Source organism: Brassica napus, chromosome A3 (assembly GCF_020379485.1).
Source record: "Brassica napus cultivar Da-Ae chromosome A3, Da-Ae, whole genome shotgun sequence".
Lineage (NCBI taxonomy): Eukaryota > Viridiplantae > Streptophyta > Magnoliopsida > Brassicales > Brassicaceae > Brassica > Brassica napus.
The window spans coordinates 13,758,788-13,783,012 of record NC_063436.1 but is presented as its reverse complement, the minus strand read 5'-3'; the positions used below and the strand labels follow the sequence as shown (position 1 = coordinate 13,783,012).

At 36.1% G+C, this 24,225-nt stretch overlaps 5 protein-coding genes across 5 annotated transcripts; 2 read left to right on the top strand and 3 right to left on the bottom strand.

Annotated features, from left to right (window-relative positions):
* Nucleotides 1–1,739: 1,739 nt before the first annotated feature.
* LOC106443811 (cysteine-rich receptor-like protein kinase 37) lies at nucleotides 1,740–4,765 on the bottom strand. The gene is made up of 6 exons (XM_013885369.3): nucleotides 3,699–4,765; nucleotides 3,183–3,307; nucleotides 2,900–3,110; nucleotides 2,568–2,805; nucleotides 2,327–2,492; nucleotides 1,740–2,248 (listed from the first exon to the last, which is right to left on the bottom strand). Exons 1-6 carry the CDS (start codon nucleotides 4,651–4,653, stop codon nucleotides 1,988–1,990), a joined length of 1,956 nt encoding a protein of 651 aa, XP_013740823.2. The 5' UTR covers nucleotides 4,654–4,765; the 3' UTR covers nucleotides 1,740–1,987.
* Nucleotides 4,766–7,347: 2,582 nt separating this feature from the next.
* On the top strand, nucleotides 7,348–10,872 carry LOC125606929. The gene is made up of 4 exons (XM_048776076.1): nucleotides 7,348–8,361; nucleotides 9,087–9,842; nucleotides 9,916–10,077; nucleotides 10,172–10,872. Exons 1-4 carry the CDS (start codon nucleotides 7,819–7,821, stop codon nucleotides 10,682–10,684), a joined length of 1,974 nt encoding a protein of 657 aa, XP_048632033.1. The 5' UTR covers nucleotides 7,348–7,818; the 3' UTR covers nucleotides 10,685–10,872.
* A 729-nt stretch (nucleotides 10,873–11,601) lies between these two features.
* LOC106441336 lies at nucleotides 11,602–14,950 on the bottom strand. Its single transcript, XM_022716323.2, has 2 exons — nucleotides 14,598–14,950; nucleotides 11,602–14,078 (listed from the first exon to the last, which is right to left on the bottom strand). The coding sequence occupies exon 2, from the start codon at nucleotides 14,071–14,073 to the stop codon at nucleotides 11,707–11,709; it is 2,367 nt and encodes a 788-aa protein (XP_022572044.2). The 5' UTR covers nucleotides 14,074–14,078; nucleotides 14,598–14,950; the 3' UTR covers nucleotides 11,602–11,706.
* A 204-nt stretch (nucleotides 14,951–15,154) lies between these two features.
* LOC106426529 lies at nucleotides 15,155–18,485 on the top strand. The gene is made up of 2 exons (XM_013867245.3): nucleotides 15,155–15,500; nucleotides 15,991–18,485. Exon 2 carries the CDS (start codon nucleotides 15,996–15,998, stop codon nucleotides 18,333–18,335), a length of 2,340 nt encoding a protein of 779 aa, XP_013722699.1. The 5' UTR covers nucleotides 15,155–15,500; nucleotides 15,991–15,995; the 3' UTR covers nucleotides 18,336–18,485.
* Nucleotides 18,486–19,324: 839 nt separating this feature from the next.
* On the bottom strand, nucleotides 19,325–23,366 carry LOC125606928 (uncharacterized protein At3g43530-like). The gene is made up of 6 exons (XM_048776075.1): nucleotides 22,463–23,366; nucleotides 22,309–22,389; nucleotides 20,983–21,741; nucleotides 20,748–20,909; nucleotides 19,776–20,655; nucleotides 19,325–19,694 (listed from the first exon to the last, which is right to left on the bottom strand). Exons 1-6 carry the CDS (start codon nucleotides 22,997–22,999, stop codon nucleotides 19,429–19,431), a joined length of 2,685 nt encoding a protein of 894 aa, XP_048632032.1. The 5' UTR covers nucleotides 23,000–23,366; the 3' UTR covers nucleotides 19,325–19,428.
* Nucleotides 23,367–24,225: the final 859 nt, after the last annotated feature.

Below are 24,225 nucleotides of genomic sequence, written 5' to 3'. Positions count from 1 at the left end.
TTCCACGTTTTCTTCTTCCTCTTTCGTCTACTAGATTTCAAAGTGTCTAAGGTAATCTTTGAGTGCGTGTTTCCGAGTTTTAACTTTTAAGTTCTGTTTATCCTTTTGGATTTCATTTTTTAAGAAGACGTGAGTTTATGATCTCTTTTTGTCAACTTTACCATCCAAATTTCTATTCTGAATCTGGTATTTTAAAAACATGTTTTTCTCATAAATTCCTATCAATTTATGTCTTATCTAACTTCTTGACAGAGATTTAACTCGGATATGGCCTTGGGATCTGCTGGCTCACAACCACGTCTCTCGAGTGCTTCACGGTGTCGCAAAAGATCTAACCAGCAAAATATAGAAGATTCAAAAGGTGGCATCAAATTTCTTGCGTGGGCTGCGATAATGGCAGCAGCTGTGACATTTGTTATGGGTTTCACATGCACAAAGCTTTACATCAGTTCTGCTCCAGGTCCAGGTTTGGTCAAGAAAGCAATATTCATGGTTTTTCTGATGTGCAACACCATTTCACTGTTTAGTTCTATTGTAGCACTAACACATCTCATTTGGGGACAACGCCAGAGTGATTTTCAACTTATACAGATAGCTATGCTACGAGCCATGGCACTTGTCACAGTTGCATTTATGTCTATTTTGGTTGCTTTTATGGTTGGTGTTTGTTTTGTTTTGATTCATCTCCCATGGCAAACCTATTTTTAATGTTTCCTAATTGTAAGATTTGTCCGACACATCTTCTTCCACTTTGTATCCGGATGCTTTTTGGTTGATGGCTTAAAAATGCTGTGATTAAAAAAGAAGTTATTGTGACAACTATAGGAAGTGTTTCAAATTAAACAAGTTGATATTCATGCTTAAGACATCTCTTCTTCTGTAAGATTAAATCAATTAACCTAAAGCAATTGGTGAAGTTGGTGAAGATAGTTAATTTTCGTAAGCAACTGACACTGACATGATCAGCTTATCTGTGGGTAATTTAAATTTTTGGGCCTTACCCCTAATTTTTTTTAGAAAATTAAACCCCCTCTTAACATTATTTATTCAAAAAAGGTTGGGCCCCGATCGAAGCTCAAGCCCCTTGCCCCGTGTCTTAAGCCTTCCCTGATTCTAGCCTTCGATTGGTGAAGCTATTGTCCCAATACAAAGAAGGGTCAGATGTCGTATCCTGTGCAAGCAAAGCCGCAATTGCCGGTAAAAAAAATCCCGCCTCCGGCCTATAATGGTAGTCTTCGGTTCCCATGGGTTACCTGCATGAACCTGTAACTTCCCGACCGTCCATTAACCGTGGACGGACGGGGCGTTATAGTTATGCTTCTAGAAACTGTGGAATGTAAGAAATGCATATCGAATTCAAAAAGTGCAAAACTGTATCTTGTCTTGTGAAAGAGATGCTATATATGTTATCAAACCGAACTAGGGAGGCCTTTCTTAAAACCGACCGAACTTCTAGTGAGTAATCAACCATTTGAAAAAGAGATGATTACTTGATTCCACTGTCATTCAAAACCTAATTATCATATCATTGTATTTTAAAAGAAGTAGCATCACAATTTCATGAAAGGCTAAAACTCAATTGTGTTTCTCAAAAATGATTAATTTTTTTTTTCTTTTTTGTAATATCCATCAATGTTCAGTCTTGTTTCACAATTTTTTTTAATTCTTATTCGTTTTAAGTTAGTCAAATTTTCAGGTTTTAGATGTTCATGAAACAATAAACAATTTAGCAAACGGAATGGCATCCGAAAAACAAAGTTTCGTATAAGTTCATTTTTATGGATATGCAATGGTTTGAATGCCAAGAAGTGGACACCAACCATTGCAATGGAGAAATAAGTACGTAAGAATTTGACGTTAAGAAAATAATAATACAATACAAGCCTCCCTCACTAATATTTATAAAGATAATTTGTTTGCACTACACGGCATCTCTTTAACTGCATAAAGCAAGCCAAAGAAGTATACAAACATGCTAGATGGTTCACTAGCCATGCAGCGATGATGATGGTGACGGTGGTGCCGTAAGAAAAGTAACAGGTGTGGGCACAGGCATGGTTATAGCAGCATGACTTTCAAGCCATATGAGAATTGAATTAATGGTAGGCCTTTTGGAAACATCATCTTGAACACACAATAAACCTATGTGAATGAGCTTCATCACTTGGTCTACTGGGATGTTGTTACTCGGCGCAGCCAAAGGATCGATGATCTCTGCATATTTTCCCTCACTCCACTTCTTCCATACCTGTAAAGATTTTTTTTAACATTTCAATATCTTTAGGAAGAAAAGAAGAATGATGATCAAAATATGTGAAAATCTTACAAAATCTAGAAGCCCTTCTTGTTCTCCCTCTTCTTCTTCTTCTTCTTCATTCAAGTTTTTGTTTCTTTTGCCACTTATCATTTCTAGGAGCATAACACCAAAGCTATAAACATCAGATTTAGCTGAGAATTGTCCATATGTCGCGTATTCTGGAGCCATATATCCACTGCATTAACCAAGTCACATTAAATGGAAATGTTTATGGAATAATTTTAAGAAAGGAAAAACAGAGCATACTTACTAGGTTCCAACTACTTTGCTAGTCTGTCCACGAGTCTGGTCCATGTTGAAAAGCCTTGCCATCCCAAAGTCTGCAACTTTAGGGTTCATCTCAGCGTCTAAGAGAATATTGCTTGCCTTCAAATCCCGGTGAATAATCCTCAACTGGGAATCTTCATGGAGGTAAAGAAGCCCTCTTGCAACTCCTTCTATAATTCTGTACCTCACTTCCCATGTAAGAAGAAAACGTTTGGCTTCATCTGTAGATATCAAAGAATTTTTACTTTTTTTTAGATTTTGTTGTTTTCAAAAATTATTGTAACAAAATGGAATGGTCTAGTAAAGGAGGTTCACCAAATATGAAGTTGTCAAGGCTTGAATTGGGGACAAATTCGTAGACAAGAATCTCTTCATCTCCTTCATTACAAAACCCAAGGAGCTTAACAAGATTCCTATGTTGGAGTCTTGTCAAGAGTAAAACCTCATTCCTGAATTCTATATCTCCTTGCCCTGAACCTCTTGTTAATCTCTTTACCGCTATTTCTTGGCCGTTCGGTAACACCCCCTGAAAAGCATTGTAATTCTATATGATCACTGACCCATTTAAATATTTTTATAGGACTTAAAAGTTTATTACCTTGTAGACAGATCCAAATCCACCTTCACCAAGCTTCATTTCAGGAGAGAAGTCATGGGTTGCAGTTCGAAGCATTACAAAGTCAAACCGTAACATAGATTGACCATCATATGGATCATAAGACTCTGCACATCACCATGAGACATGTATAAGAAATATATATATATATATATATTCTAACTGTCAATGGGAAATACTAATACATTCCCTTGAGATTTGGCTCACATGTTATCTTGAATCGAATCTCATCCTTTAGACAAATCTTATTTGGGTTAATAAAATAGGTTTTGATATCATATTTCATTATCTTATCTAGGATGGGGTTCTTAACGGAATATAAGAATTTGTCTCTTAATTTTTAACTAAAAAAGCTAAGAACAAGTTCTTAGCAGCGGTTTATTATATTCCGGTAAGAACATCACCCTAAGAACCGCCCATTAATCATGCTCTTATAACTTCTAATATAATACATGATCTAACAAAACTTAATATGTAGTGTTGTTTAAATAACTTTACCTTTGATTCCGGTGCGTGGCGTTTTTCTCTTCCAAGAACAGACTAAACCAACAAATATAATAAGATTAATGATCGCAGGGACCACAATGATTGCAATATGTCTTCCTTCAAAATCTTTCTCGTCTCTCCCACAATCCAGAGCAGTCGGAGAAGCTTGACTAGGAGGAGCAAGAACCCTTGTAGCATTATCAAAAGCTTTATAAAATTCAAAAAGATCCCACCGGAAATAACAGCTAGGCCGACCAACTCCACCTCCTTGTCTTCCCCAAAACTGCCTTTGAAACTCAGTCACACACTCTCTAAGACATCTGTTGCAGTCACTTGGCGATAAATCAGGCGTGCATTGCATCAACGCGTAAACATCGGGAATCTCTGTGAGCTCTGTTCTTGTTGCGCTATAGTACTTGAGTACTGAGGAAGTGTCAGCGGTAGAAGCAGCCTCGAGCGTCCGATTAACCATAGCAATCCATTCTTGGCTGAAAAGGGTCATATTCTTGTATGATTCTATAACGTTCGGATTAGGGTTGATAGTGAATGGCGAAAGCTCTAGTTTGCCGAAAGTCGAGTGATTGGTGTAACGGAGATTGCATAAAACGTCATTGGCTTCTTCAGTGACCCACGAGAAAGTTTCCTTTTGGTGAGGACACTTGGATTTTGTGTCGTCAATGACATGCTCGAGGCATGTCTTACAAGCTTGGGCCTCGTAGCCTCTTCTGCATAAGGCGACGACATGGACACTGTTGTTTCTAGATGCTCTGCCAAGTGATGCGTTGTAGAAACCGCCGTTATTGACGACGTTAGAAGGAAGAGAAGATAAGAGGTTGTCTCGGTTGATGCCGTAGTTACCGGTGAAAAAGTCGCCGTAGCAAATGAAACTGGTGTGAACATATTTTAGGTTTTGAAAGAAGAGAAAAAGAAACAAGAGGGAAGTAGTCATAACCCAACTCTCGCCCATTTACTCAAACCAATAGGATTGAAAAATGAATATGTATTTCATTATAGGTGACACAACATGGCTAATTTATAAACATTTTGTGTGTGGTTATTACTACTTAATAATACTATATTAGGTAATAATCGGTACCATGCACGGAGCAAAATATTTTATAAATAGTTTAAAAATATATATACCTAAAGTGATAGCAAAACATATCTAAAATACATATTTCTTAAATTTTAAAATCAAATTATTTATATATTTTAATATGGTATATCACTTAATTTAAACATATTAAATATATATATATATATAAATATATATTAGTATAAGTATCTATTAAATGAAATTTCATAATCATATGATTTTATGATCATTTGTATCTTATTATTACAAAATTTAAGTCATTGACCATAAAAAAAATTTAATGTGAAATTTAAAATTTAAAATTTCTATTTTTTTAAAAAAAATTAAAATATATTATATACAAAAAAAATCTAAATTTTAATTATTAAATAGTTTATTTTATTTTCTTAAATAAATTAAACAAAAAGAAAATGATACACAAATTGTTATCATTTCTTTATTATTCAAATCATTAATTTTTATATATATATTTTAGTCATATTAGATAATTTAGTAGCTTTTATTTAAGGAAAGAAAGAAGAATATTTTTATAGATTACTAATTAATTTTGTGGTTAGTTTAATACATTTAGATAGACCAATTTATTTTTCTAAAAAATTTAGGTACCATTATTCGTCTTTACCACCACTAAAGAGACTTTTTGGAAAATACATTTTTCATTAAGTGACAAAAGACTATTATATCATTGTTCTTTATATATAAAATAAATAATTATTTAAATAAATTAAAAAATAATAATAAAAATAAAAAATATTTTTTTATGTTTCTGAATTATATTTTTTCAAATTTGAACTTTTTTTATAATTTTTTTTTGAATTTGTTTTCAAAATTTATTTATAAAAAATCAAAAAATTATTTTGAAATTATTTTTTAGTTTATATTTATATATTTATTAAAATCATAAATTTCACGATCCAAAAAACCTATATCACCCCTTAACTCTAAACTATAAGTCTAAATTACTTAATTTTAGATGTATAATTGTCTTTTACCTTTTATTAAAAATGAGGGTAAAAATGATTAGTATAAACATGAAAAAATGGTACTATAAGTATAATATTTGTGGCAATTTTTTAAAAATTTTAAAAATTAGTGATGATATGTGATAATATTTAAATGTTGTAATGCTTTTCTTTTAATATATAAAAGATGATGTGAGAAATTGGTACGAGTTGACCAAGAAGATATGATTTTAACTTTGGCTACTTGTTTTATTTAATATCTTTTTCATATATAAAAGTTTGATTATGTCTTCATTCGCGTTATAGTTTTTTATTTATTTAATATAAACTGTGGAAATTTTGGATTTTGGTCTTAGTCTACTTTAGTGCTGAGAGTCAATCGTTAATTAAACTCTTATAATATTATAACAAAACCGCCATCACTACTAGTTTTTGTTTTCATTTGAATTCCACGGCCGTGTGGTCCATCACTACTAGTTTTTGTTTTCATTTGAATTCCACGGCCGTGTGGTCCTTAAAGAGAACATGTCTTCTTTTCTTTGCCCTGATCAACACCTACGTTAATAATAAGAGTTATTATTGGGTTCACCTTCTAGAATGAACTTCTAGTTACACCAATCAATAAAATTTCATTATTTTAAATTCGATATCTTTTAAAAAAGGAAACAAAATATTGTCAAATTGTTATGTTTTTAAATTAAAAAGGTAAAAAAAATAGTTGTTACAAAAGAAAAGTTTTTTTTTTAAAATATTGTTAACATCGTCAGCAAAACACTAAACCCTAAATCGTAATCCCTAAACCTAAATCTTAATCCCTAAACTCTAAATCCGAAATCCTAAACCCTTGGATAAACCCTAAACCCTTGAATAAATCATAAACTCTAAATAAAAAACACTAAACACTAAAATCCTAAACCATTGAGTGTTTTAGTGTTTAGTGTTTTTGATTTAGAGTTTATAATTTATCCAAGGGTTTAGGGTTTACCCAAGAGTTTAGAGTTTCAGGTTTAGGGTTTAGGGATTAGGATTTAGAATTTAGTTTTTTCTTAAAAATATTTTTTTTGTAATTACTACTTTTTATTTTATTTTAAAAATATAATATAATTTGACAATATTTAGTTTCGTTTTATAAAAGATATCAAATTTGAAATAACATAATTTTATTGGTTGGTGAACCTCTAATAAGCCTAAGGGATGAACCCAAGAATAAGTCTAATAATAATCATCGGAAAAGATGTTATTTGCAGTGCCGAAAGTGTCAGTAGTCATTTTATTAAAGATGTTATAACATGTAGGATAAAAAAACCAAGCAGTTTACCTTGATTACGTTATATCAGTTTTCTTAAAAGTTCCTTTGAGACTATTTTATTAACCAAATGACAGCATAGTTCTTTTACCTAACACAAACTTCTGCTTTCACTGGAAGTCAATCCCAATATAAAAATGGTATAAATGTCAATATTAATGCATATGTATAAATATCTTTTTTTTTTTTGTAACTGAAAAAAAAAATGTGTATATGACAGTATAAAAATAAACTAAATGTGTACATAGATAATTGACAATGTACAAACCAGTTCATGATGTTCTAACGGTCATAGATGCAAGCCCAAAACGCCTGCTCTTTTGTTTTCTACAGGCAGGTTATAAATATTTTGAAAAGATATAATAGTTTTTTTTAATGAAATGTTGACATAAACTAAGAGTTCATTAACATAAATGAATCAAATTCTGGGAAGGGACAAAAGGGTTCAAAAAAATCTATTTTGGACCCATGTGTATTTTTGTTTAAAAATTAAAACAAAAAATATCGAAAATAGGGAGAAAAGACTAAGTAATCCAGAAACTTCAACTTATTTACAAACCCAACCACCAAAACCCATTAACCCGACCCGACCCAACTTGGAAACCCTAAATTCCCAATTTCATCTTCTCCTACTCACGATTTCAAACTCTCTCTCTCTCTCTCTCCCATAACCACCACGATCCTTTCAAACTCCCATCTCTATTCAAACTTAGATTCAAGCATAATTATCTCTAAACAACAATCCTCATCTCCAATTTCGTGTGTGCAATGTCGCCAAAAACTCGGCTCGCCGAGATGAAAGAAAAAGCGAAAGCGTCGGAGAAGAAGAAGAACGCCGGCGTGAAAAGAAGACAACAAGCAGCAGCGAAAAGGAGAGCCGCCATTAAGAAAAGGAGAGAAGCGGCGAAGAGGAGTGAAACCGCAGAGAAGAAGAGGAAGCGAGACAGTGGTCTCGACGGTGGGTCCTCGTCGAATCCAACCAAGAAGACTCGGAACCGTGTGATAGAAACCGCAGCATCTCCACCGGAACATCAAGGCGTTCATGCCCCCACACCAGCAGCAGAATTGCTTTCTCAGGGCGATAGCGAAGGTACACCACGCCCAGTGATTCCGAGTCAGCCACAAAAATCACCAACACCAACTCATGCAGCGAGTGAGGCCGAGAATCAACAACAACCTCGAGTAATCTCAGGCTCTTCCACAAAGAGTCCTTCACATCGTGTAGACGAGCAGAACGGTGAGGAGATTGGATCTAACAACAGAGATTCAAACGCACCCGAGGTTGCCGTTGAGAATGACGCGCCAAGAACGGTAAACAAGACAATTTAAAATGGTTTTAGAATTATTTATGATAGGGTTGAACTAAGAAATATGTAGTAATTATATAAGTTGTGTAACTAGTACAACTAAAAGAATAAAACTAGTTCAACTGGTAATAATATGTTGTAAACCGAATCAATGGAACTAGTATAATTAGTACAACCACACTTCTTATAAATAATATAACTGGTACAACTATCAAAAGTATAATTAGTTTAACTAATTACACCTGAGTATTGAATAACTAGTACAACTAAAAGAATGAAACTAGTTCAACTGGTAATAATAAGTTGTAAAACAGAATCAATGGAACTAGTATAACTACTACAACCACACTTTTTATAACAAATATAACTGGTATAACTATGAAAAGTATAATTAGTCTAACTAATACAACTGAGTATTGAATTACTAGTACAACTAAAAGAGTGAAAATGGTGCAAGTGGTAATAATATGTTGTAAACAGATTCACGATAACTAGTAAAACCACTTTTTTTATAAGTAATATAACTGGTACAACTACGCTTCTTATACGTAGTCTGACTGGTATAACTAGAGAAGTATTTTGTATAACTATTTAGTGAGATGGTGTTGTCGTTGTATAACTAGGCTTGCTGGTAGAACTAGTAATATTATTTTTAATTTAATTAGTGTAACTGGTACAACTAAGTGATTTTGTGCTGTATAACTTAGTTATTTTTAATATTATTTTCAGGTTGAGAGGGATGATATGACCGTAGAAGCTGCCAGACCTACTGGTTTTTTCTTCAAACCGAGCGACTATGGAAAGAGTTGCAAGCTCTCCTCAAGGTGCCATCAACACGATTTTCTGAAGATGATTAAAAAGTTTGAGGACTCAGAGAAGAGTTGGTTTCAGGATCATCCTCAGTTCAAGCATATATTCCACATGGATTGTACCCCAACAAGAAAAGTGATGGGATTGTGGATGTTGCTACTTCGTACTATGCATACAGGAAAGGGTCGACAAGCTTGGTTTGGGGTAAACGGTGTTCCAATAAGATACTCCATCAGGGAACATAGCCTCCTCTCTGGTTTATATTGCCACTCATATCCAGAAAACTATCCGAGCATAGGGAGGATGAAGTTTGCGAGAAAGTATTTTAAGGTGAAGAAGACAAAGGATGGGAAGGAAAAAGGTCTGCAAGTGACAGAAGCGGATGTCTTAGAGAAACTTCAGAAGATGAAGTTTGATGGTAGTGGTGATCGTCTGAGGATGGCGGTTCTTTACTTTCTGGCTAGAGTTTTAAGAGGAAGGTCAAAAAAAGGATACTTCATTGAGTATTTCATTCTCCAAGCAGCAGAAGATCTGGAGTTTTGCACCGAATTTCCATGGGGCCGTTACACATTTGATGATTGCATGAAGGAGATTTTTCATGTGAGGGATCAGTTTCGTGATGGTCTCGCAGAGAAGACACAGTGGGTATTTCCTGGGTTTATCAACCCTTTGGAGGTATATGAATTGTTTTTTTCGTAAGCATATTTGTTATAATATAACTAATGTGATTGTGTGAAATGATGTGCAGATATTAGCATTTGAATGTATCCCTGTCCTTAGAGAGAGATTCAGAGAGCCTGTTCCAAACTGTCCTGATGGTTGTCCAAGAATGTGCAAATGGAAGTTCAAGAGGACCGGAACAACAGGATTTCCACTTGACAAGATTTATCGGACGTTAGGAAACACAAAGGTAAAAGCTTATAATATTTTTAAGTGTTGTTTATGTCATTTTCTTCAAGTTCATAGTTAATTAAATGAGTAATTTGTTGTTGGTCATATTTCAGGAGATTATCAGTATTTTAGAACCACAAGGATATGAAGCAGACCTTTTGTATGAAATAATGGATGAAGGGACTTATGAAGACTTGGAGCTGATAGATGATTCGGATACGCCAGACATAGCTGTTGACAGTTGGAACAAGATCCTACTAGAACCAGGGAGTAAAATTTTCTGGCCGGATCTATTCGAGATGGATGTGAGAACCCGAGAGCAACAAGAGCAAGCAGAAGGCGAGGCAGGAGGCGAGGCAGGGGGTGAGGCAGGGGGCGAGGCAGGAGTTGAGGCAGGGGGGGAGGCAGGAGGCGAGGCAGAGGTTGATGAAAAGGCTGCTGCAGAGAAAGCTGCTGCAGAGAAAGCTGCTGCAGAGAAAGCTGCTGCAGAGAAGGCTGCTGCTGAGTTAGCTGCTGCTGAAAAGGCAGCTAGTGATAAGGAAAAAGTTGGTGATCAGAAGGAGACCAGGCCAAAGAGGACCCATAAACCTTCTCGTCCGCTCAGGTCTCCGTATCAGAAAAACTAATAGCTATTTGGAATAGCTTTTAAGAACTAAAACTTATGTTCCAACTAAAACTTATGACTTATGTTTCTGTTGTGTTAAAACTTATGACTTATGTGGATGTTGTGTTAAAACTTATGACATATGTTTATGTTCCTGTTTCTGTTGTATTAGGACCGTTGTATTATGCTAAAACAGGTATTATGGAATCACTAATACAAGTATGACAATCCAATAACATTTAAGAATGGTACAACTAGTACAACTACGTAATAACATTAGTTTTACATAGTTCAAAATCACGTGTTGCAAATTTAAAATGTGTTGAACATTTAAAACGTGATACACATTTAAAATGTTGTAGTTTCACATAGTTGTACTAGTTTATTAGTTGTACCAGTTTGTACATAGTTATACTTTGGCAGTGAAATCGAAAAAATATTAGTTGTACCATATAAAAAATACAATTACCTTAGTTGTACCACTGTTGTATGTTTACATATGCTTGCCCGGATACAATGAAATCATCACTATTGTGAAAATACTTGTCATGTATGTTTTGCAAAAAATAAGTGGACAAACAAGTTAACAAACCTTAAAAGTATAAGGTAGATCAAGCAAACTTTTGTGATGGAGTTAGAAATCTAAAAAAAAAAAGAAAAAGCACAATACAAAACACAAAGAAACATTTCCAAACACTTAAAAATTAGACTATTTGATTGGTTTTTTAATAGAGAATACCCAAAAGAATATTTAAATTTTACAACCTGCATAGTTGTACTAGTTATACTAGTAGATCCTATTTTAGTAAATTAGACATAGTTGTACTAGATTTACCAGTCGAACCTATTTGACTTTTACTAGTTGTACCAGTAAGACAACACATATATATGAGTGTTATATTTTATCAAGTTTTACCATGTTTCACCTGTCGTACCTGATTGAAACAACATAATGCATAAATAAAGTTCCACAACACATAAATAAATTCTACAACACAAATAAGTTCCACAACACACAAATAAATTCTACAACACAAATGAGACTCATTCATCATTTTTTTCGTTACCACTTCCTTCGTTGTCACCTCCTTCGTTCCCATTTCCACTGCTGTCACTGCTGTCACTACCACTGCTATCACTGTCACTGCCATCACTGTCACTTTCTTCGTTTTCACCAATCAATGGTGGAAACTTCTTCTTTCTCTTCCTCCGATATTCTCCGGCAGATGGGAATCTAGTAACTTGTAGTCTTCCTTTTTTTTTCTCCACATACGGAGGGAGGACAACCTGAGATCGGATTTCCTCAGGAATTTCAGAACTTTCCCATGTTGAATGATGAGGCACTGGATATATTGTCCTGTAATATGCCAAAGTCCACTGCTCCATCCAGTAATACCTAGAACAATAATGTTCAGCCATTTCTCCACGCGCCATGATGGCAGCAAGTGCATGCACACAAGGATACCGATCAATATCAAAATACCTACAATAGCATGTTTTGTTGCTCAGATCAACCAAATAACCATGACCATCCTCGCCAAGCACATTGTAGTGACCTTCAAATGTATTTAGCTCGGTCACCTTCAGCCTTTTAGCCGTAGGATATATGTGATGCAATATCCCATGCACATGTGGGATTAGTATCTGCCTCTCTGGTACGCGTAGAGATAATAGACGGTATTTGTTGAACCATTCTGTTATCTTTTCCACGATCACATCAAGCATTGGCAACAACGCATATTTCCTTGGTTCCTTCAAAACACCATTGATAGATTCAACAGTGTTGGTTGTGTCTATGTTGTACCTTTCTCCCGGAAATTTACATCTTGCCCATTTTGTCTCATGAACACTGTCATCTAGATACTCGGCCGCTTGAGGATACATTTTCCTGAAATCGTTGTAGCATTTGATGAACTCCACCTCACTGTAAATACCAGCAATACTTCTAAATTTTTTGGCAACCCCTTTCTTGTTAACATTGCTGCAAGCTCCGCTGACATTATTAGACAAGTGATAATTGCAATATCCATGGATCGCCAATGGGTATACCTCGTGTACTTTCTTGATGATGCTTTGGTTTCTATCAGTACAAAATACAAGCTGAGGATCATCTGGTATCAAAGTTTTTAATATAGTTAAAAACCACTCCCAGCTTGCATTTTTCTCACCATCTACTACTGCAAAAGCAAGGGGATAATGATGATGATCTGGATCTTGAGCAGTGGCAATGAGAAGCACTCCTTTGTACACACCCTTCAGGTGAGTTCCATCCATTATTATCACTTGCCTCATCGCCTTGAACCCTTCGATGCAAGCTCCGAGCGCAAAGAACATATACTTAAACTGGTTCTTCTCATCAACTTCTAATCGTGTAATGGTATCAGGATTCATCCTTTGTAACATGTACAAGTAAGATGGCAGCCTAGCAAAACTCTCCTCCGGGTTACCACGCAAATCACTCAAAGCTTTATTTTTCCCTCTCAAAGCTGTAGAATATGAAACCTTAACACCCAGCTTGTTCTGCACCAAATCTATGAGAGTCTTTGGATCCGGAGTCTTGTATTTGCCGGGATAATCAGAGTGCACCACTGATGCGACCAAGCTTGGCGTGCCTCTTTTCTTCTTCTTCATGACACTTGCATCTCCACGAGAGCACGTATGAATCTTTCTATACGTTCTGATAGAGAAAAAATCAGAGTTCTTCAGCTTTGCAGCTCGTAAATACCATCTGCATCCAGCCCCACGACATTTCAATATGTAAACCCGAGGATTCGACTTCTGTATATCAACCTCAAAACAATTGGAATGCACACCTTTGTCCACTAAATCCCTCACTTCTTCTCTAGTCGCAAATTCTTGATGAAGACTAATATCAATGCCATCATCCCATTCTGAATTGACAACAGGAGGTTCAACTGCTGTAACAGCCGGCAACTCCTCCCTATCATCCATTTCATCACCCTCTTCACTGATTTTCTCATGCTCAAACTCATCCTCCTGAATATGAGGAACAATTTCCAACTCTCCAACTCCAGCCATGCCATCATTAGCTCTGGCATCACTCAGATTTTCCTCATTCATAGAAAACATCTCGTTGCTCTGATTTTCTGAGACGATTTTGGCAAGTTCCACATGCAAGACACAACGTCGGTTCTTCTTATCTACCATCATCAAATATCCTAAAACATCTTCATCATCCAAGATATGACAAGAATTTTTATTATTCAAGACCAGCGGAAAGTAACTCAGTTGAAGCTCGGTGGCATCTACATCAATCTTCAGTTTTTTGCCTATTCTATCAACCAAGTGGGAATAAGTAATCTCCTCATATCTTCCTTTCATCACCAAAGTAGAAATATGTCGGTCTACACCATGTTCAAAGTGTATCACCACAGATCCATTGCTATCCATACTTCCTGAAATGAGTAAAAAACAACAATATTATTGAGTAGTTGTACAAGTTATATGAGTTTTACGGTTGTAAAAAATATCTGTTATATTATCACTTTGACGGGTTTACATATCAAACTAGTTATAAGTTATACTAGTAATACCAGTTATCCGACGTTCATTTTGCACATGACTATTACAAGTTATATTAGGTGTATCAATACCACCTATTCAATGTTTTACACTTAGTTGTACCAGATTTACTAATAATACATTTTCTATAAAAATGTTAGTAATACTACATCAGTTGTACCAGTGAAACTAGTTGTTAAAGAATTTTGAGTTACAAGTTGTACCGGTTGTACCATACACAAAAACGATTTCTTTTACAATTTTATGTTTCATACTCTTAACAAAATTATATCAACCAACCTTTAATATGACTAACAGTTAACATGTATTTTATATGACTTAACCAAAACAAATAACAATAAAAACATAAGAGAGAAAGACAAAAAAGAGAGAGGAAGAGAGTTTACACTTACCAATAGATTTCAGAACCAAGGACGACGCAAATGAGATGTTTTACGGTGTCATAACCTGTAAAAATACCCTAAGAAACAGAGGTAAAGGTTTGTGGGTGAAGAGTTGAAGAATAGAGGTTTGGTTGGTGAAAGAAATGAATTTTCGTGGTTGGGTATGGTTGAAGAAGAAAGGAAGAAGAAGAAGAGTGATTAAATTTTCAGTGGGACCCAGACAAAATCTGATGGCTAAGATTAAAACAGACTCATAAGATCCAGCGGCTGAGAGACAAGTTTCATTAATGGCATTATCGTAAATATTTCATCTTTAAAGATCGGACGGCTCAGATTATAACGTGAAAAATCAGATCCAATGGTTGATGTTGAGCTTTCATTAAGGGTATAATCATAACTTACACTCATTTGTCCCATAAGAGATTAGTTTTGGTGGTTATAGATTTTTTTTTTGTCCTTTGTCCCTTTCTAGATTAAAATCCAACATAAATAAAGAGTTCCTTCGTTCGGGACAATGATCTATAACAGACCAAAAAGACAAAAAGAAGTCTACATAGACCAATTGTGATCTATCATGGACCAAGGGCTGGTAAATTACCAATTTGCCATTAATGAAAGTGGCATGTGAACCATTGGATCAAATAATGGAAACTCTAATCTCGGTCGTCCAATTTTCTTCTTCCTTTCTCTTTCTCTCGCCTGGGTCCCACCCAAAATCCATATTAACTCCCTCACATCTTCATCTTCTTCATTACTCAACCACCCACGAAAATTCATTTCAATCACCAACCAAAGTTCTCTTCTTCAAGTTTTTATCCACAAACCTTTAATTCTGTTTCTTAGGGTTCTTCTACAGCTTTTCTCGTCCTTGAAACAGCAAATGTGCCTCGTCCTTGGTCTTGAAATCGCTTGGTAAGTGTATACTCTCTCCCTCTCCTTCTCTCTCACTCTTCTCTTCTTTTTTATTTGTTTTCTGTTTAGTTTTAGTCCCATAATATGTATGTTACCATTATGAGTCAGGTTCCATGGTTTAAGATAACGTTCTTATAGTATGAATCATGATATTGTAGATTAAATCATTTTTTACATTGGTTACACTGGTACAACAGACGTTGAGTACACCTGGTAAACCTGGTAAAACTCGTTAAGAATAACACTAGTACAACTAGTAAACCTGGTACAACTCTAAGTAACACTGAATAAGACTATGGGTAAAACTTGTATAACTCTTAGTAGTCCTTTGACAAGTCAAATACTAGTATAACTAGTATAACTTATAAACGACTGTTACATGTAAACCAGTATAACTGGTAATACTAGTATAACCCGTATTTTAGCGACTTTAGAACTCGTATAACTGATATAACTTGTAAGCTGTAATGTTGGTTTTAACTCTTTTCAGGAACTATGGATGGTACTGGAGCTGTGGTGATACATTTTGATCATGGTGGAGACAAAAATATTTATACATTAGTAATGAGAGGAAAATATGAGGAGATAACCTATTCTCGCTTGGTTGATAGAATAGGCAAGAAAATGAATATCGATGTAGCTGCGACGAAGCTTCAACTGAGCTACTATCCCCTGGTCGTGGATAATAAGAGGCCTTGTTATATTTTGGATGATGAAGATGTTTTAGGATATTTAATGGAGGTGGATAGGAAAAACCGGCGTAGTGTTTTGCATGTGGAGTTTTCCGAAAATATCTCAGAAAATCAGAGTAACGAGCAGTTTTCTATGAACGAGGAAATTCAGATTGATGCCAGAGCTAATGATGGTATGGCTGGAGTTGAGGAGTTGGCAATTGTTCCTCAAAACCAATCAGATGGGTATAATCATGAGGAGTTAGCAATTGTTCCTCCAAGACAATCAGATAGGTATGAGCATGAGGATTGCAATGAAGAGGGTGATGAAATGAATGATAGGGAGGAGTTGCCGGCTGTTACACCATCTGTAGACACAATTGTCAATGCTGAGTGGGATGATGGTATTGATATGAGTTTGTATCAAGAATTTGCGACTAAGGAAGAGCTGAGGAATTTAGTGGACGCAGGAGTGCATTCGAATTGTTTTGAGGTTGATATAATCAAGACGAATCGTACTGTTTATGTATTGAAATGTCGTGGGGTTGGATGCAGATGGTATTTACGAGCTGCAAGGCTGAAAAACTCAGCCTTTTTCAGTGTCAGAACGTATAGAAAGATGCATACGTGTACTCGGGGAGAGGGAAGTGTAACCAAGAGGGGGAAAAGAGGAACACCAAGCTTGGTCGCAGGAGTGGTGCATGAAGATTATCCAGGCCAATACAAGACTCCAGATCCAAAGTCTCTCATAAAGTTGGTGAAGAACAAACTAGGTGTCACGGTTTCATATTCTACAGCTTTGAGAGGGAAACACAAAGCTGTCAGTGATTTGCGTGGTAACCCTCAGGAGAGTTTTGCTAGACTTCCATCTTACTTGTACATGTTAGAAAGAATGAATCCTGGTACCATCACAAGATTAGTAGTGGATGAGAAGAAGCAGTTTAAGTATATGTTCTTTGCGCTTAAAGCTTGCATCGAAGGGTTTCAAGCAATGAGGAAAGTGATAATAATGGATGGAACTCACCTGAAGGGTGTGTATGGAGGAGTGCTTCTCATTGCCACTGCTCAGGATCCAGATCATCATCATTATCCCCTCGCTTTTGCGGTAGTAGATGGTGAGAAAAATGCGAGCTGGGAGTGGTTTTTGACTATACTGAAAACTTTGATACCAGATGATCCTCAGCTTGTTTTTTGTACTGATAGAAACCAATGCATCATCAAGAAGGTGCACGAGGTGTACCCAATGGCGATCCATGGATATTGCATTTTTCACTTGTCTAATAATGTTGCCGGAGCATGCAGCAAAGTTAACAAGAAAGGGGTTGCCAGAAAGTTTAGAAAAATTGCTGGTATGTACACAGAGGTCGAGTTCAGAAAAAGCTACAATGATTTCAGGAGAACGTTGCCTCAAGCCGCTGAGTATCTAGATGAGAGTGTTCATGAGACCAAATGGGCAAGATGTCAATTTCCGGGAGAAAGGTACAACATAGATACAACCAACACTGTTGAATCAATCAATGGTGTTTTAAAGGAACCAAGGAAATATGCATTGTTGCCAATGCTTGATGTGATCATTGGGAAGATGGTAGAATGGTTTAACAAATATCGTGATTTATCTTTACGCGTTCCAGAGAGACAGATACTAATTCCCTACGTGCATGGGATATTGCATCACAGTTATCCGAAGGCAAAAAAGCTCACGGTGATGGAGCTAAACAGATTTGAACGTCAGTACACTGTGATTGGCAAAGATGGTCAAGGTTATTATGTTGATTTAGGCAACGGAACATGCCAGTGCAAGTGTTTTGATATTGATCGGTATCCTTGTGTGCATGCACAGGCTGCGATCATCGCGCGTGGAGAAATGTCTGAAGACTATTGTTCTAAGTATTATTATATGGAGCAGTGGACTTTGGCATATTACAAGACAATATATCCAGTGCCTCATCATTCATTATGGGAAAGTTATGAAATTCCAGATGAAATCCTATCTCAGGTTGTCTACCCTCCGCATGTGGAAAGAAAGAAAGGAAGACTACAAGAAACTAGATTTCCATCAGCTGGGGAATATCGGAGGAAGAAAAAGAAGAAGTATCCACCATTGGTGTGTGAGAATGATGGAATTGACAGCGATGAAAGTGGAAGCGATGGAATTGATGAATGAGTCTTACTTATGTGTTATGGAACTTGCTTATGTCTTGTGAGTCTTACTTATGTGTTATGGAACTTGCTTAGTCTTGTGAGTCTTACTTATGTGTTATGAAACTTATTTATGTGTTGTAGAACTTATTTATGTAATGTGTTGTTTCTGTCAGGTACAACAGGTACAATTGGTAAAACTTCATTAAACCTAACATTCATGTTTTTGTGTTGTTATACTGGTACAACTAGTAAAACTAAAAATAAGTTATACTGGAATAACTAGTTCAACTATGTCTAGTTTACTAAAATAGGTTCTACTGGAATAACTAGTACAACTATGGAGGATCTGAAATTTAAATATTATTTTAGGTTTTTTCATATTAATAAAACATTCAAATGGTCTAATTTTAAGTGTTTGGATAGGTTTCTTTGTGTTTTGTATTGTTTTTTTTTTTTTTCTGGATTTCTACCTCCATCACAAAAGTTTGCTTGATCTACCTTATACTTTTAAGGTTTGTTAACATATTTGTCCACATATTTTTTGAAAAACATACATGACAAGTATTTTCACAATAGTGATGATTTCATTGTATCCGGGCAAACACATGTTAACATAAATGAGTGGTACAACTTAGATAATGGTATTTCTCTTTGGTACAACTAATATATTCAGGTTTCACTGCCAAAGTACAACTCTGTACAAACTAGTATAACTAATAAACTAGTACAACTTTGTGCAAGCCAGTATAACTAATAAATTAGTACAACTTTGTAGAAACCAGTACAACTAAAAAACTAAAACAACTTTGTGTGCATAATGAGTTTCAAATAAGTGGATTCCCAGATAAGTCCTACACTTTTTAATTTAACACTAGGTGTACTAGTTTTTCTAGTTATACTACTTTCATATTTTTTGGCATAGTTGATGCTGTAATGTTGTTTTACTTCCCACCTGTAATTGCAACCTGTTCAACCACCAAGTTTGGATTTAGGTTTTAAAACACACACACATACAAGTTTTAGGTTTTAAAACACACACACATACAAGTTCATCCGTTTTAGGTTTTAAAACAAACACATACAAGTTCCAAAAACAACAACATAGTTCAGCCAAATCAGTTTGGCGTAAAAGGAGACCTCAACAAATGAGAACGCTTGGGCACCCTCTTTGGCATCTCAGCAGGATCCTGTGAATCTCCAACCGAAGCTGTGTTCTCTAAAGCGTCATCAACTCTAACCTCACCTTCCTTCTCCAAAGCATCATCATCTACAACCTCATCTGTCTTGTCCACAACAGCTTTTTCCGCAGCAGCCTTCTCAAATCTCTCTGCAGTGTCTGCCATAATTTGAAGTGTAGATTGCTCATCTCCATCTTCAGTATCTACATTGAACAAAAATACATCCTGACTTAGATCATCATCATTAAAAATAAAATTTGAAGTTATATGTTATCATGACTTACCTTGCATCAACTTCTCAGCCTCTACCTCGATATGTTTCTCACCATCCTTCTCAGCCTCTGCCTCAATCTGTTTCTCACTATCCTTCTCAGCCTCATCACCCTTGTCAGCCTCTGCCTCAATCTGCTTCTCACCATCCTTCTCAGCCTCATCACCCTTGTCAGCCTCATCACCATCCTCGCCCTCCTTATCAGGCTCATCATCACCATCCTTATCAGCCTTATCACCATCCTCACCCTCCTTATCAGGCTCATCATCACCATCCTTATCAGCCTTATCACCATCCTTGTTAGTCTCATCACCATCCTTATCACCATGTATCTCACCCTCCTTATCACCATGCATCTCGCCCTCCTTATCACCAAGTATCTCAGCCTCCTTATCACCATACATCTCGCCCTCCTGGAACGACCAACTTTCTCTCTGGATTTTTTCTTCTTCCAACTCCTTTACTCTTGCTTCCAGAAGACGAATTGTTTCGTCTCTCAATGCAAATCCATCATCCATTCTTTTGTTCAACTTCAACTCTAATTCTCTTAAACTCTCACGACCTGCTTCGCCCCCTGTTTGAACTCCTGCCTCACCCCCTGCCTCGCCTCCTGCCTCGCCTCCTGCCTCTCCTCCTGCCTCGCCTCCTGCCTCGCCCCCTGCCTCGCCTCCTGCCTCCTCTTGTTGCTCTCGGGTTCTCACATCCATCTCATATAGATCCGGCCAGAAGATTTTTTTCCCTGGTTCCATTAGGATCTTGTTCCAACTGTCAACAGCTATGTCTAGCGTATCCGAATCATCTATCAGCTCCAAGTCTTCAAAAGTCCCTTCATCCATTATTTCATACAAAAGGTCTACTTCATTTCCTTTTGGTTCCAAAACACTGATAATCTCCTGAAATGACCAACAACAAATTACACATTTAATTAACTATGAACTTGAAGAAAATGACATAAACAACACTTAAAAAAATTATAAGCTTTTACCTTTGTGTTTCCTAGCGTCCGATAAATCATGTCAAGTGGAAATCCTGTTGTTCCGGTCCTCTTGAACTTCCATTTGCACATTCTTGGACAACCATCAAAACAGTTTGGAACAGGCTCTCTGAATCTTTCCCTAAGGACAGGGATACATTCAAATGCTAATATCTGCACATCATTTCACACAATCACTTTAGTTATATTATAACAAATATGCTTATGAAAAATGTTATTCATATACCTCCAAAGGGTTGATAAACCCAGGAAATACCCACTGTGCATGCTCTGGGATCCCATCACGAAAATGATCCCTTACATGAAAAATCTCCTTCATGCAATCATCAAAGGTGTAACGGCCCCATGGAAATTCGGTGCAAAACTCCAAATCTTCTACTGCTTGGAGAAGGAAATACTCAATGAAGTATCCTGCTTTGGACCTTCCTCTTAAAACTGTAGCCAGAAAGTAAAGAACCGCCATCCTCAGACGATCGCCACTACCATCAAATTTCATCTTCTGAAGTTTCTCCTTAACATCCGCTTCTGTCACTTGCAGACCCTTTTCCTTCCCATCCTTTGTCTTCTTCACTTTAAAATACTTTCTCGCAAACTTCAGTCTCCCTATGCTCTGATAGTTTTCTGGATATGAGTGGCAGTATAAACCAGAGAGGAGGCTATGTTCCCTGATAGAGTATCTAATTGGAACACCGTTTACCCCAAACCAAGCTTGTCGACCCTTCTCTGTATGCATAGTACGAAGTAGCAACATCCACAATCCCATCACTTTTCTTGTTGAGGTACAATCCATGTGGAATATATGCTTGAACTGAGGATGTTCCTGAAACCAACTCTTCTCTGAGGCATCCAACTTACCAATCGTCTTGTTCAGAAAATCGTGTTGATGGCACCTTGAGGAGAGCTTGCAACCCTTTCCATAGTTGCTCGGATTGAAGAAAAAACCAGCAGGTCTGTCAGCTTCTACGGTCATATCATCACTCTCAACCTGAAAAATACAAACAAAATACAAAGAATAAATAACTGAGTTATACAACACATAAACACTTAGTTGTACCAGTTACACTAATTAAATTAAAAATAATATTACTAGTTCTACCAGCAAGCCTAGTTATACAACAACAACACCATCTCATTAAACAGTTATACAAAATACTTCTCTAGTTATACTAGTCAGACTACGTATAAGAAGCGTAGTTGTACCAGTTATATTACTTATAAAAAAAAATTTACTAGTTATCCTGAATTTGTTTACAACATATTATTACCAGTTGCACCATTTTCACTCTTTTAGTTGTACTAGTAATTTAATACTCGGTTGTATTAGTTAGACTAATTATACTTTTCATAGTTATACCAGTTATATTAGTTATAAGAAGTGTGGTTGTACTAGTTATACTAGTTCCATTGATTCTGTTTTACAACATTTTATTACCAGTTGAACTAGTTTCATTCTTTTAGTTGTACTAGTTACACTTCTTATATAATCACTACTTATTTTTTTTTTCGACCCTATGATAAATATTTCTAGAACCATTTAAGTTGACTTGTTTACCGTTCTTGGAGCGTCGTTGTCAATGGCAGCAGATCCAATAGCAGCCTCATGTGAATTTGAATCTATGTTGTTAGATCCAATCTGCTCACGGTTCCTATTTGTTAGTCCAATTTTATCATAAAAATTCCAAAACCATTTTAATTGATTTGTTTACCGTTTGCCCGTCATTGTTAATGGCAGCCTCGGGTGAGCCTGATTCTCTGTTGGTAGAAGTTATTGGAGCTTGCAGTGGATTCTCCGCCTCATTGGGTGTTTGAGTAGGTGATTTTTGTGGCTCAATCGGAACTGATGGGCTTGGCGTACCCTCTCTATCATCCTGCGAAGGTAACTCCGTTGATAGTGGCGGATAATGATCAGGATCGGCTTGATGTTCTGGTGAAGATGCGGTCTGAGGCCGCTTGGTTGGATTGGACGAGGACTCATCGTCTACACCACTGTCTCGCTTCCTCTTCTTCTCTGCGGTTTCAATCTTCTTTTTCTCTGCATCTCTTTTTTTTTTAACGGCTTCTCTCCTCCTTTTCACCGCTGCTTGTTTTTTCTTTATCACAGAGTCTTTCTTCTTCTTTTCCGCCTCAGCTTTCTTCTTCTCCACCGCAGCTTTCTTCTTCTCCACCACTGACTCATTCTTCTTCTTCTTCTCCGGCGCACCTTCTTTGTTCGTTTGTTCGGTGAAACGAGTCTTTGGAGCCATAGTGTTTCAAAGAGTAACACGAAATAGAGAAACAAATGAGATAGAGGGAGATCGTGATGATTGTGGTAGAGTTTGATTAGTGAGATGAGATAGAGGGAAGGGGGAGAGATCGTGAATTTTTTTCTGTTGGTTATGTCGGGGAAGAGGAATTAGGGATTTAGTTTGATTTAGGGGGAAGGATCCGGGAAGGGCACGCGGGTCGGGTTAGTGGGTGGGGTAGGTTGGTTGGATATGTAAATAAGTTAAAGTTTTAGGTTTTATAGTATTTTCAGCTTAATTTCGATTTATTATTAATTCATTAAAAAAATAAAAACAGAAGTGTCCTTTTCCAGATTTTTGTGTGCCCATTTGGTCGATCTCAGCATTTGATTCCTTCGTTCGTTTGACTTTCTTGTGGTGATGGTTTATACCACTATTTCACACCTTAAGTTTCCGTTAATGTTATTTAGTATATTCTTAATCTCATAAAGTATAATTGTTAAAAGACTCATATTCCGATACAAATATATTTACACCAAAAATATATATTTTATATTAAGTTTCATTAAAAAATTTGTTTATAAAATTTGCCTTAGGCCTCCCAACTTTTAAGCACAGCAGTGACCGTATGGATATTTATTTTGAGAATTTATATTCTTTACACACCACTTTTTCTCTATTTGCACTCCATACCCTATATCCCTCCAATTTTTTTCTCCTCAACATTACCATTTTTCTCCCATTCAATGATATCTCACCTTTGTTAGTATATTTAGCTAATTTACTCATTTATTTTCACTTTTATAATTAAATTTTTTGTTTTGTATAAATTTTATAATATAAATGTTTTGTTTACACATATAAATTTAGTGCTTAGAATTTTGAGGAAGAAGAGCAACGTGGATAGATCTTTGCAAAGAACCCATGTATGTATAGTGTTGATGTGCATCAAATTTTTTTATTGCATTAACATAAGTACATAACCCACATAAATTTTAATGTACTTACAAAACCCATATAAGTTTAAAAACAGGATAGAAGTCAATATTGGCGAGGAAGAAGAGTTACGTGGCTGAGGTCTGGTCAGAAAAAAAGACAAATGATACATTATATTTTGTGTGTAGTATTATATTTTGTGTATAATATTGATGTGCATTAAAGTTTAGATTTATAGTATTATATGCAATACGAAAGTTAGATAATTATACTGAATCGTTGTTCAATTTATTGAGGATTGTGTGAGTTAG